Source organism: Martes martes (assembly GCF_963455335.1).
Source record: "Martes martes genome assembly, chromosome: X".
NCBI lineage: Eukaryota > Metazoa > Chordata > Mammalia > Carnivora > Mustelidae > Martes > Martes martes.
Window position 1 is genome coordinate 18,448,839 of NC_137897.1, and position 14,941 is coordinate 18,463,779.

Sequence of the window (14,941 nt, forward strand, 5' to 3'; positions counted from 1 at the left end):
TTTGCGTTTCCCTGTGGTAAGTGATGTTGAACATCTTTCCATGTGTCTGATGGCCGTCTGAATGTCTTGTTTGGAGAAATGTCTGTTCATGTTTTCTGCTCATTTTTTATGGGATTATTTGTTTTTTGGGTGTTGACTTGTGTAAGTTCTTTATATATTTTGGATACTAGCCCTTTATCCAGTGTGTTATTTGCAAATACCTTCTCCCATTCTGTAGGTTGCCTTTAGTTTTGTTGATTGTTTCCTTTCCTGTGCAGAAGCTTTTTATTTTGATGTAGTCCCAGTGGTTTATTTTTGTTTTTGTTTCCCTTGCCTCAGGAGACATATCTGGACAAATGTTTCTATGGCCAATGTCAGAGAAGTTGCTGCCTATGTTCTCTTCTAGAATTTTTATAATTTCAGGTCTCACCTTTAGGTCTTTCATCCATTTTGAGTTTATTTTTGTGAAGGGTGCCAAAAAGTGGTCCAGTTTCTTTCTTTTGCATGTTGCTGTTCAGTTTTCCCAACACCGTTTATTGAAGAGACTGTTATTTTTCCATTGGATATTCTTTCTTCCTTTGTCAAAGATTAATTGACCATATAGTTGGGAGCTTATGTCTGGATTTTCTATTCTGTACTGTTGATCTGTGTGTCTATTTTTGTGCTAGTGCCATACTGTTTTGATAACTGCTGCTTTGATATATAACCCGAAGTTCGAAATTGTGATGCCTCCAGCTTTGCTTTGCTTTTTCAGGATTTCTTTGGCTATTTGAGGTCTTTTGTGGTTCCATACAAATTTTAGGATTGTTTGTCCTAGTTTTGTGAAAAATGCTATTGGCATTTTGATAGGGATTGCATGAAATGTGTAGCTTGCTCTGGGTATTACAGACATTTTAACAATGTTTGTTCTTCCAATCCATGAGCATGGAATGTCTTTCCATGTCTCTGTGTCCTCTTCAGTTTCTTTCATCAGAGTTTTATAGTTCTCAGAGTACAGAACTCTCACCTCTTTGTTTAGGTTTATTCCTAGGTATCCCATTGTTTTGATACATTTATAAATGGGATTGTTTTTCTTAATTTCTCTCTCTGCTGCTTCATTTTTGGTGTTGCATTTTAGAAATGCAACAGATTTCTGTACACTGCGTTTGTATCCTGCAAGTCTAAACTAAATTTGTTTATCAGTTATAGCAGGTTTTTTTTGGTGGAGTCTTTAGCATTTTCTATACATATGGTATCAGGTCATCTGCAAATAGTGAAAATCTTACTTCTTCCTTACCAGTTTGGATGCCTTTTCTTTCTTTTTCTTGTCTGACTGCTGCGGATGGGACTTCCAGTACTATGTTGAGTAGAAGTAATGGGAATAGACATCCTTGTCTTGTTCCTGTCCTTAAGGGAAAATCTCTCAGTTTTTCCCCCAATAAGGATGACGTTAGCTGTGGGTTTTTCATAGATGGGCTTTATTATGTTGAGGTATGGTCCCTCTAAACCTACTTTGTTGTGGATTTTTATCACGAATGGATTACTTTCAACACTCTTATTCAGCATAGTACTGCAAGTCTTAGCCAGTGCTTTATTGAAAAAAAAAAAAAAAGAAAAAGAAAAAGGGAAAAAAAGGAAATAAGATCAGAAAGAAAGATTGTATACTAACCCTATTTGCAGATGGCATTACTGTCTACATAAAACCTCCCAAGGAATCTACCGAAAAAAAACCCACAAAACTTGTAGCGCTAGTAAGTTCAGCAAGGATGTGGAGTACCAGATAAATACACAAAAATACACCAATTCCTACAAACAGCAATAAACATGTGGAAACTGAAATTTAAAACAATACCGTTTAAAATCATTACCTCCCCCAAAGAAACCCAAAACTAGGTAGGAATCTAAAAAAAACACGTAAAGGATCTGTATGCTGAAAAATTTTTAATGTTGCTGAAGGAAACCAAAGATTTAAATAAATGGAGAAACATACTGTGTTCATGAATTGGCAGACAATATAGTAAAGATGTCAGCTCTCTCCAAATTGATATACAGGTTTAACACAATTCCTATCAAAATCCCAGCAAGACTTTTTTTTAGAGATATAGACAGGCTTATGCTAAAAGTTACATGGAAAGGCAAAGGAATTCAAATCGCTAAAACAATGTTGAAAAAGAGGAATAAAGTGGGAACTATCACCCTATCAGATGTTGATACACTCTGTGGCTACAGTCTAAATGGCACCGTGATATTGGTGGAGAAAGAGACACATAGATCAACAGAACAGGATGGAACCCAGAGACAGACCAAAACAAATACACCAAATGGATCTTCAACAAACATGCATAAGCAATTCAATAGAGGAAGCATAGTTTTTTCACCACATGGTGCTTCAATAATTGGACATCCATAAACAAAAGAGGAGAAAGAAAGAAGGAAGAAGGAGAGGGGGTGGGGGAGGGGAGGGAGGAGAAAGGGGAGAGGGAGAGAGAGAAGGAGAAGAAGATTTAACCTCACAGCAATGTTTCTCATCTTTGGAACTCATCTCATTTTAGTAAATTTTTTTAATACTATGTTATGTTAGTGACCAGTACTTAATTTTTCATATGCCATTAATAGTGTTTCCAGTTATCTTTTCTGAAAGGGCCATGACTCCCTTAAATGTCGGAAAATATTTGCCCTTGCGCAGGAAGAAGAGCCGGAACAGAGGCTGAATTACAGATTCACATTCCTTCTCTGACAGAACTGCATTTTTTTCTCTCCTTTGGTTCCAGACTTGAACTTCCATGCTGGTGAAATTAATAATACTTAATAGCATTTTGGTCAGATTGAAATGAGAGATCAACAATGATAACAGGCGAAGCTGTATGAACAGATTTTTTCAAGTCAAGTTTTATGTTTTCTTGCATTTTATTTACATCCTCCCTGACTTTACTAAAATAGTTCACATTTTGGCCAAATGTTTAAATGCATTGATTGAAGAATTTTAACTCTGCAAGTAAAAAGATGAATAATTTTCAAATACGAGAACCATGACAGCCTTCTTAAACCCTGTTTTTTTGCTTCTGATAACTAATAAATGGTAGGTGCCTTGTCAAGCATGACCATGATTACAATCTTCACGTAGAAAATTGGGCCAGGGAAAAATATTCTCAACACACAATACACAATATACAAATTTTAATTAAAAAAATTTCGACTGCTTTGTGGAGGTATAATTGACATATAGTGAATTGCACATATTGAAAGGACTATTTGATAAGTTTTGACATATATACATACCCATAAAACCATCGCCACAATCAAAATAGTGAACATATCCTTCATCATCCACAGAAGTGTCCTTGTGCCACTTTAGTCCCTCCCTCCTGCCTTACCCAGCCCCCATCTCCAAGCAACCACTGATCTGCTTTCTGTCAGGATAAATGAGTTTGCATTTTCTAGAGTTCTGTAATAAATGGAATCAAATAGCATGTGCTCTCTTTTGGTCTGGCTTCTTTCACTCAGCGTAATTATTTGGAAACTCATCATGTTGTCGCATGTATCACTAGTTCATGTGAGTAGCATTCCATTGTTTGGATAGACCACATTTTATTTATCCATTCGTTAGTTGATGGACGTTTGGATAGTTTTTACTTTTTGACTCTTAAGAATAATGCTGCTAGGAATATTTGTGTACAACCTTTGCTCCCTACCTCTGGAAACCACGGATTTCTATTTTGCCTTTATAATTTTGCCTTTTTCCAGAGTGCCATGTAAATGGAATCACACAGTACGTAGCTTTTCGAGACGTGCTTCTTTCACTTTGACATTCTTCCATGTTGTTGCATGCATCAGTAACTCATTCCTTCGAATTTTTTTTTTAAAGAGAGAGAGAAGGGACCAGAGCCAGGTGGGGGTGAGGAGGCAGAGGGAGAGAGAGAATCCTAAGCAGACTCCACACCATCGCAGGGCTTGATCTCACGACCCTGAGATCATAACCCGAGCCAAAATCAAGAGTTGGATGCTTAACCAATCGAGCCACCCAGGCACCTGGAATTCATTCTTTTTTAATGGTATTATTCCATCTTATTGATGTGCCGCCATTTGCTTACCCACTCTCTAGTTGAAGGATATCTGGGTTGTGTCCAGTTTTTTACAATTCTGAATAAAGCTCCCATACACATTAGCGTGCAGAGTTTTGTCTAAATGTATGTTTTCATTTCTCTTGGGTAAACAGGAGTGGGATCGCTGAGTGGTATGGCAAGTTGTACCAGTTTCCTATTGCTGCTAAAACAAATTTCCACAAACTTAGTGGCTTAAAACAACACAAATGTATTCTCTTATAGTTCTGGAGGTCGGATGTCCAGCGTAACTCTTAAGTGGCTAAAATCAAGGTGCCGCTAGGACTGATTCCTTCTGGAAGCTCTGAGTAGAGAATCCTTTTCCTTGCCTTTTTCAGCTTCTAGTGGCCCCTTGTATTCCTTCTTCAGGTGGGATACAGGAGGATGGATGGAGGCCCCTTCTACCATCTTCAAAGCGTATCACTCCAATCTCTACTTCCATCATCATATCACCTTGCCCTCTTACTCTGAATCCTTGCGTCCCTCTTAGAAGGACCATTGTGATTACATCAGTCCCACTCAGATAATTCAAATTAATCCTCTCATTTCAGTATCCTTAATTGAATCACATCTGCAGTTTGTTCTTTTTGCCACATAAAGGACCTTTAACAAATGCCAAGGACTGTGATGTGGGCATTTGGGGGGGCTATTATTTAGCCTATGTATATTTAACTTTCCAAGAAACTCCCCAACTGATTTCCAAAGTGGCTGTAACGTTTTGCATTCCCACCAGCAATGTATGAAAGTTCTGGTTGGCCCATGCTTGCTTTGCCCTTGATACTATCAGTCTTTCTAATCTTAGCCATTTTAGAGGGAATAGAGTGGTATTTCATTATTGTTTTAATTTGCATTTCCCTAATGACTAATGATGTCGAGCAACTTTCCTTGTGCTTTTTTTTTTTTGTCGCCCATACCTCCTATTCAGTGAAGTGTCTGTTAAAATTTTTTTACTTTTTTTTTTAGTTGGGTTGTTTGTGTTCTTATTACTGAGTTTTGAGAGTTCATCATGTATTCTGCTTACAATATTTTTTATCAGATGTGTGTTGCAAAGATTTTTCTCAGGCTGTGATTTGTCTCTTACCTTTTCTTATGTTTTTCTTTTTCCTTTTCCTAACAGTGTTTTTCCAAGAGCAGAATTTTGATGAAGTCCAATTAATTGATTTTCTATGGATTGTCCTTATAGTGTCAGAGATAAGAAATCCTTGTCCAACCCAGGTCATAAAGATTTTCTTCTGTGTTTTCATCTAAAAGTTTTGTTGTCTTAGGTTTTACATCTAGGTCTATGATCTATACTTAGTTCATTTGTGTACATGATGTGAGGTATCCAGTGAGGTTTTTTTGTTTGTTTGTTTTGCACATGAACAGTGGTTCCAGCAACATCAGTTGAAGATATTATATTTCTAAAAATTGCCTTTTCACCTTTGTCAAAATTCAGTTCATATGTGGGTTTATCTCTGGACTCTCTGTTCTAGTCCACATACCTATGAGTCTACCTTTTTGCCAATACCACAATGTCTTGATTACTCTAGCTTTGTATCACATCTTAAAATCAGGCACTATGAGTCTTCCAGCTTTGTTCTTTTTCAAAACTGTTTTGACTATTCTAGTTCCTTTGCTTTACCATATAAATTTTAGAGTCCACTTGTCAATTTCTACAAAAAAAAAAAAGTCTTTCTGGGATTTTGGCTGGGATTGCATGGAATCTGCCTGTCAAATTAGGGAGGATTGACATTGTGTTATCTATTACTGCATAGCAAATTAACCCCACATTAAGCAGTCTACAACACCAAATACTTATCATCTCACAGATTCTGTGGGTCAGGAATCAGGATGTGGCTTAGCTGGGTACCTCTGCCTGAAGACTTTTCACAAGGTTGCAATCAAGTGATCAGCCTGGGTTGAGGTGAAGGCTCAACTAGGGGAAGTTCTGCTTCTGAACTCACATGGTTATTGGCAAGATTCAGTTCCTTGAAGGCTACTGGCTGGAATCCTACGTCAGTTCCTTGACCTATGGGCCTCTCTATAGAGCAGCTCACAACATGGCAGCTAGCTTTCCTCAGAGCAGGACAGTGAGAGAGTGCTCAAGACAAGCCACAGACTCTTTACCGTCTCCTCTGGGAAGTAACATCATTTTTGCCACTTTTTTTTTTTTTTAATTAAAGGTGCATGACAAGGTATTGCCCACACTCAAGAGAAGGGAGTTATGCAAGGCTGTGAATACCAGAAGTCGGGAACCATTGGAGGCCATCTTAAAGGCTGCCTGCCACAGGCATCTTATCAATGAGTTTTCCAATTTACGAAGATATTATTTATCTAGGTCTTCTGATTTTTTTCACTGAGGTTTTGTAAATCTCAACATACAGATCTTGCACACATTTTGTAAGAATCATACCTAAGGATCTCATGTTTCTGGTGCTTTTGTAAATAGCAGTATTTAAAATTTTAAATTTCAGGGGTGCCTGGGTGGCTCAGTGAATTAAAGCCTCTGCCTTCGACTCAGGTCATGATCTCAGGGTTCTGGGATCGAGCCCCACATCAGGCTGTCTGCTCAACAGGGAGCCTGCTTCCCCCCTCCTTGCCTGCCTCTCTGCCTACTTGTGATCTCTGTCAAATAAATAAATAAATAAATAAAATCTTTTTTAAAAGATTAAAAAAATAAAATTTTAAATTTCAAATTGTTTATTGCTGGTATACAGAAATATGGTTGTATATGTATATTGTATATTGTATATTGACCTCATGTTCTATGACCTGGGTAAAGCCACTTATTAGTTCTAGTAGTTTTTGGTAGGCTCCTCAGGTTTTTCTACATAGGCAAGTTGTTTTATTTTTCCTTTTCTGATATACGTGCCTTTCTTTCTCTGGCCTTTTTCACTGGCTAGGACTTCCAACACAAGGTTGAATATTGCTCCCTATTCCTTCTTACGTCCCAGATGTTCTTCCTAGAATCATTTTTATCCTTCTGGGATATGTTTTTTTAAAGTTTCTTTAATGATATCTGTTAATGTCTGAAAATACCTTTATTTCACCCTCATTCATAAAAGTTCATTTGCTGGGTATAAAATTCTAGGTTGACAGTTATTTCTCTTGCCGCTTCAAAGGTATTATTCCACTGCTTTCTGGCTACTGTTATTGGAAAGTCTTCTGCTTGTCTTTGTTATCTGGCAGTTTTATTACTATGTGCTTAAGTGTGGATTTATTTTAATTACTCTGCTTGGAATTCTTGGGTTTCTGCATCAGAAGATTGGTGTCTTTCATAATTTCTGAAACCTTATCTCTTTGTATATTGCCTTTCCTCTATTATTGTTCTTAACTCCTTCTGGAACATACATTGGACCTTCTCTATGCTGTATTTCTCTTAACCCCTAATTAATACTTTCTATCATTCTGTCCTATATTGGTAATTTATTAGCTCTATCCTCTAATTCTTTAATTTTCCCTTTAGTTCTATCTGCTATTTATAGCATCCTTTGAGTTTCTAATATAAATTATTACTTTTTATTGCATAAAATCCTATTTGATTTTCTTCCAAATCTATCCAGTCTGTTCTCACACTGTGTGCACCCTTATCCTAGCAACTCTATCTTTAATTCTTTATACACTATTAACATCATAGTTTTATACTCTGTGTTTGAACATCCCACAATCTGTAGTTTGGAGTGTGTGTGTGTGTGTGTGTGTGCGCGTGCGCACATGCATGCCTGATCTTGAAGTTTGATGTGCATGCTGATCCTTGGGGATTTAGTGATTTTTTTTAAATTCTGAATTTGTAACTTTATGGTAATTCTTTGAAGTCTATAAATGTATTCCTCCAAAGAAAAATTTTTGTTTTCTTCGAACAGTTTTCTATGGGTACTACCGAGGTCTGCTTTGAACTCTGTTTTTGGCACAGGGTTTATTTTGAGTCACAGAGATTCAGGTTTATATCTGGCCCATGCTCACGCGAATTTGCTTGTACTTTTCTGTTCCCAGGGAACTCACTTCTTCCAGCTCTGTCTGCAGGGTGGGCCTTTTCTAGTTGAACTTCTTGAGGCTGTTGCTCTTGGGCCCTCCTACCTTTATGAAAGGGTCTCCAAGCTGACCTCTCACACTGCTTGGGCTCTAAGCTTTGTCTCCTGTGCCGCACAGCAAGGGCTCATCAGAACCTGGCTCTAGGCTGTCAGGAGCCAGCAGATACCTCCACAGTAAATATGATTTCTAGCTCATGTAGATTTGTGCTTTCCTATCATTTCTGCCCCTCACCCCATTACTTACCCACCACTTCTCTACATATCAAAATATTAAAACCTCTTTCTTGAGCATTTACTGCTTTCTGAACTAGGAGTTTCTCTAGACATCTAGCCAGCATATTCTTGGAAACACAAGTCCTGCTGTTAAAATATTAGTGTTTTCCTTTGCAGAAATTTTTCCTATGCAGATGTATAATCTGTGTAATAGGAAAACACCATGCGTAGTGCTTTCTAACCTGTTGTTGTCATTTAGCAACATATTTTGAATGACTTTTTACGTGAATAAATGTATCAGGGATGCTGTGGGTATGGGAAACAGACACCAAGACCAAGATTTGAGTGCAGGAAGTTCATTAGGGAGTGCTTTGAAGATCAACACCATTGGGGAAGGGAGTTAAGTAGGTTTAGGCAGAAGGGGGACGTCTGGCAGTAGTGCAGTTGTTAGTCACAGAGCTTGGGCTCTGGAGCTGGGAGGGCCATGCTGAGTTGTCCCACACTGAAGAAAGAAGGCTGGGCCTGTATACTCCTGAGGAGTTTGATGTGGGCTGCCTCTGGGAAGGAGATGTGACATTGGGCAAGGCAGCCAACTTCAAGTGAGTGCAATTCCTGGAGCTAGCTGGCAGATGAAGACTGTCAGCCTATTGCATTCCCAATATCTGCAAGTCCTGAAGGGGGATCTCGGGAAGCACATCACAGTATCCACCACAGTGAGGGACATTTGGGGCTCCAACTAACAGAAATCCAACCAACTCTTTTTTTTTTTTTTTTAAATATGGAACGCTTCACGAATTTGCATGTCATCCATGCGCCGGGGCCAAGCTAATCTTCTCTGTATCGTTCCAATTTTAGTATATGTGTTGCTGAAGCGAGCACCAACCAACTCTTGCTTAATGAATGGTTAATTCATGGTTAATGGTTAATATAAGGTCTGCAGTAGATGATTTTTTCCATCAACAGCATCTTTCCCTTTTATTAGGACAGCAAAACAAAAACAAAATGAAAAACAAAAAACCACTTTCTCGGGGTGCCTGGGTGGCTCAGTGGGTTAAGGCCTCGCTCTGCCTTCAGCTCAGGTCATGATTCCAGGGTCCTGGGATCGAGCCCCGCATCGGGCTCTCTGCTCAGCGGGGAGCCTGCTTCCTCCTCTCTCTCTGCCTGCCTCTCTGCCTACTTGTGATCTGTCTGTCAAATAAATAAATAAATAAATCTTAAAAAAAAAAACAAAAAACCACTTTCTCAAAGCCTCCAGTAGACTTCTGATATTTCATGGACCGGAACCAGATCCTGTGGCCCCTTCTAGGTACAAGAGAAGCTGGGGAAGTGAGAACTAGATTTTCATGATTTTCTGCCTGGAGCAATGAACATTGCTGCCCCGAACAGTGTCTGGATTCTGTTAGCAGAGAAAAAGGGAGAAAGGATTTTAGACATGCATCTCACACAGCCTGCCACAAATAGACCTCTACAAAATTATTTTGAATAATATATGGATATAACTTACTGAAATAGACCCCGTATTGCTGGAAATTTTGAATGTTGCCAACCTTTTGCTATTATCCATTGTGCTGCAATAAACATCCATGTTTGCCCAAACCCTCAATTCTTTGCTCAGGGTGAAATGACAAATATGTAATTTCTGGGCCAAGACAATGTACCTTTTTAAGGATTTTGATCCAGATTACCATGATGTATCAGGAATAGTTCTATAAATGTATGTTTACAGGAGCAATGAAAGAAGAGGCCTACTTCCCTCTTCCTACTTGCTGGCACTGGATATTAACATTCTTATTAATTTTCATCAGACTTATATTCTCTAAAAAGTATCTTGCTTTAATTTGCATTTTGATTACATTGTATTCACCACATTGATTCATTTTTTGAATTGTGGTCCAAAAATAGGGTTTGTGTGGTTTCAGCATTTTGAAAATTATTGAAATATACTTAGAGTTTTGTTACTGTGCTATAAAGGTTAATCACAGCAGGTCTGTAATTAGCCTGAGCTGTTTGCTTAAATTAAAACTCCTGCTTGACACTGACTCCTGGTCAAAGCATGAAACACTGTTATATAATGTCTCCGTAATCACGAGTCCAAAGGGTCTCAGAGCAGTTTGACCCAGCTCGTCGGCACTGTTTACTAATAACCATGAGATTAAAGACTCACACCTGTATCACTTGGGGTGATAACCCCCAGGCCTCGCCCCCACAGTTCTGTTGGTTCTGCACCCGGGATAGGCCTAGGTGACCACCAAAATATGTACAACCTCTGCAAACAGGTCATTTTAGTCTCCCTGCTTCGGAAGGCTGCACTGTGCGCACGCCAGTGGTTCTGGATCCAGGAGCCATCTGGGCCGGCCCTTACAGAAACGGGACATCAGGGGGCACCTGGGTGGCTCAGTAGGTTAAGCCTCTGCCTTTGGCTCAGGGTCCTGAGATCGAGCCCCGCATCGGGCGCTCTGCTCAGCAGGGAGTCTGCTTCCCTTCCTCTCTTTCTGCCTGGATCTCTGCCGACTTGTGAACTCTCCCTCTCAGATAAATAAATAAATAAATCTTTAAAAAAAAAAAAGAAAAAAAGAAACAGGACATCAGGAGCCTGCACCTGGCTTCCGCAGACGTCTACCGCAAGTCATAGGCTGTGATGTATATTCTGACGTTTGGGCTCTTACAGTAGCGTGTCACTTCCCTGTGACAATCTGTACATTGGTAGGCTTTGTCATTTGGGGCCCTGTGACTCTTCTTCAGCAGTGGAGCCCTGCTTACATGGCACTGTTAGTGCAGCCCAAAGTCAAGATTTGTAAGGGTTCTGTGGACACTGGGGAAAAAACCAGACTGTCTATAATACATCTACATGTTTCTTTCCAGGAAGCTATTAGATAAGACATTAATTATATCATTACGTGAATCTCTGTCCTTCATTTTTTTTAAAGATTTTATTTTATTTATTTAACAGAGAGAGAGATAGAATCACAAGTAGGCAGAGCAGCAGGTAGAGAGAGGGGGAGAAGCAGGCTCCCCGCTGAGCAGAGAGCCCGATGCAGGCGCTCGATCCCAGGACGCTGAGATCATGACCTGAGCCGAAGGCAGAGGCTTAACCCACTGAGCCATCCAGGTGCCCTGTCCTTCATATTTTGATTGTACATATTTCAGCGCCATTTTGTTTCATTTTCTTGTCTCAAATTCTACTCACTTAAGTATTTTGATCTTTGGTTTTCCTCCATTTGTGTCTGCTTCTTGTATTTCTTGCCATTCTCTTATATTGATCTTTTTGTGCGATTGTGGGGTTGTTTTTAATTAACACAGAATTGATTTTTAAAAACCCAGTCTGGGAAATTTTATTTGTAAATAAGGGAATACGTTCCATTTATATTTCTCATTATAATGAATACATTTAATATATTATGTTTCATCTTCTTCTATGCTATTTTTAAATGCTTCTTTGCCATTTCCTTTGTTTTATGATTTCTCTCTTATGAGTATTCGTTTTTATCTTCTTCATTGCTTTGGAAGGCATATGTACTCCTTTCACTCCTTTTAGGACTGGTATGTATGAATGGCCTTCAGGCATTCTGTGGGTCTTGTTTTGATAGCAATGTACCTATGAGACACATTAGGACATGACAAAAGGACTCAGGGGCCAACTCAAAGCTCCCCCTGCCCACAGCTGGGATAATTTGATGTGAACGTAAACATAATTGCAGGGGCTTGAAACATGTCAAGTAAGTGTGAATCTGTGAGTTCATATTACAAAAACACTCTTACTATTTACCCTTTTAAAAAAAAGACAAAAGTCTTTTTGTTGTCCTTTAGAGGAGTTTATGGCACCAGCTGTTTTTTGAAAACTGCTAAATAAAATATTGAAGCAGGATAACCACGAAAAGCATTCTGTGGCCTATATTTTTTAAATGATCAGAATTTTTTTAATGAAATGGTAATCTTTTAGTACCTCCTGATTTGGCCAAGTTGAATTTACTTTTAGTATTCTCCCTCTTCTTTGTTAGTAAAATCTAAGATTTAGATAGAGAGTAATCATTTAGACTTTTAAAAACTGTGATTTTCACACAGTTTTCTCATTTTTGAACTCCTTTTTATCTCGTTATTATGGTGTATATTGAATTTTTTTCAGGAAGTGTGTGTTGACGGTATGGATTTGAGCTCTGAAAGTCTGGAAGAACAGTTCACAGCAAGGCTCAGAAAATCCAGTCGCCTTGGCCCCATCCTACCTCTTAGAGAAGTTACCTAAACTCTCGATTTTCTCATCTGTAAAATGAGGGGTGATGGTAGAGTCAATGAGTCAGTCTATACAAAGCATTTAGAACTGTTCCTGTCACACAGTGTGTGCTTACTATTTGTTAGCTATTATTGTAAAAGACGATTTGGCAGAGCTTATGAGTCTTCAGTTAGCAATCCTTTTCTCTAAAAACTCTAGCTGTTGCTCCATTTTGTTCTGAAAGCTGATGTTGCAGAGAAGTCTGAAATCAAACCGACTTTGTTGTCTTATAGCATAGTGGTCGAGAGCTCTAGGTGTGTGACCTTGGGCGACTTGGTTGACCTCTCCAGTCCTTGCTGTCATCATCTGTAAAGTGGGGCAACTCATAGACCTCCCTGTCTTGGACCCACGACATTTGCTGGCCAAGCCCTCCTTCCTCTCTTTCATTTGTTTATTTTTCTTCACTCCAACCTTTTAATTCTGCCAGGATTTATAATCCCAGAGTACCCTCTTTCCTGAGCGCCTCTCTGGGCTGGGAGCAGCGGGTACCTGTCCGCCTCGGCGCCGGCCGTCCAGTCTCCGCGGCCGCCGTCCCTCTCCTCCACCTGCGCACGTTGGGTGTCCGGGGGCGCGGACGCGGGGGCCGGTCCTCCCCTCCCCCACGGTTGCCCCCCTGCCCTTCCCTCAGCCCTCCTGGGCCACGGGTGAGGCTCAGGGGGAATAAAGAACTCTGAGCCCCCGGCTGCCCCCGCCCCCCGCCCGGCGGCGCAGGCCGTGGGTTCCGGCCCCTTCCCGGGGCCACCGTCCTTCTAGCTGCAGTGCGGGCGGCTGCGTGCGTGTGCTGCGTGGCTTGCGGGCCACCGGCTGGAAGCCAAGTCCGCGGGAGGAGCCCCCGCGCGGCCCCGGGATCCCGGGAACCCCCGCTGCTCGGCGCAGAGGCCTGGCCCGGGAGCTGGTTGGAAATGCAGAGTCTCGGGCCGTCCTGGCCCCGCTGCTGCCGCAGAAGAGCCTGTTCACAGCACCCCCGGGGGGCGGGGGGCGGGGGTTGTGTGCACATGAAGTTCCAGAAGCTCTGCTCCAGAGCCCAGGTCACAGCCCCTGTAGCCCCTGTATAACGAATCCATCGGTTGTGGCTGCTCACGCGTCATTCTCTACAGCGAAGAGCGTCCCAGACTCCTCACCAGACCACCTCGTGTCAGGCTCTGACTCGACCTCTCCCTTCATTTTCATGTGAATTTTCCTCCACGTAGTGTCTTCACCGTCGAGTGGGGACTGCATTGCTGGCCACCCGAGTCTTACATGCACAACTCACACTTGAAACCTGAATTTCACTCGGTCAGATTCCTGCTGTGTCCTTGGCTTCCTTCACCTTTGAGAGAATCCCAAACTTGCCATAGTTGTGTCAGCAGCTACTGTTTTGCTTTTCTCTCCATAAGAGCTCAGTGGTTTTGGTACCTTCTCCTGAGTTTAGAAACTTGTTTCCACCCAGGAACCTTGCTGTGTTTTGGATCAATATCGCCCACTCAACAATAAAAATATGAATGGCTTACATTGGTTACCACATACTGTTGACATGATTAATCTCTTTTAGTGTCACCAGAACTCCCTGAGGTGGGTTGGAATATTCTCATTTTTCAGATGAGGGAGCAGACTGGAGTAAGCCGTGGGAATTGGGACCTTTTCCTTCTCCTCAGGGGAATTCCCATTCTTGTGGCAAAATAGTATGGGTACTGTGATGGGTAAAGATTCAGTATATTATTTAGCCTACTTTCATGTATCTTTGAATATTTCCATAAGGAAAAGCTGCGTAAAGTCAAAATAATTAAGTACTATCAAAAATATTGAGTACTCAAAAATATTAAGTACTAAAATAATTAAGTAATGGCAGGTGACTGGCCGATGTATCTCTTTAATTCTGAACTTTCTTCTCTGTTTCATCCAGATTGATATATCTGGCAGACATTTTTGACCTCTTCACCCTTGAATACCTCACAAGCTTCTGAGAGCTAATGGGTCTGGACTGGACCTGCGCTCCTGCCATTCCCTCCCCAAATTGCTCTTCTACCCGTCTTTCTCATCGGAGCAAAGGGCACCATCATACACCCTGTGTTCAAGATGGACCCAGGAGTCTTTCGGTGGCCATCTTTTCTCCGCTACCTCATAGAACCATTTCATCGCCAGGTTGTGTCAGTCGTTACCTCCAGAGCTTGTCCACGTGCCACTCACTCCTCTGTCTGCACTGTCAGCCATCACCCCTTGTTCTAGTGGTCATCACCCTTCGCACTGCCCTGGCCCCTTTGGTAAGCTTTCCAATTCCGTGCTTCCCCCTTCCAGGGACCAGACGACCTTTGAAAATGTAAGTCACATCAGCCGCCTACTTAGAACCCTCTGATGGCTTCCCATTTTCCTTAGAATAAAACACAGATGTCTCACCCAGCCTCCGGCAGCCTCGT

At 41.0% G+C, this 14,941-nt stretch overlaps 1 protein-coding gene across 1 annotated transcript in view; it reads left to right on the forward strand.

Moving 5' to 3' along the window:
* The window catches only part of LOC308337007 (uncharacterized protein CXorf58 homolog), a gene marked incomplete at both ends in the record, with an annotated part of 57,105 nt that overhangs the window by 34,538 nt on the left and 7,626 nt on the right, over positions 1-14,941 (forward strand). Inside the window, 2 exons of the mRNA XM_080794922.1 lie at positions 13,031-13,192; positions 13,302-13,576. Of these exons, the coding sequence (XP_080651048.1) occupies positions 13,031-13,192; positions 13,302-13,576 (437 nt within the window). The remainder of the gene's footprint in view (positions 1-13,030; positions 13,193-13,301; positions 13,577-14,941) is intronic.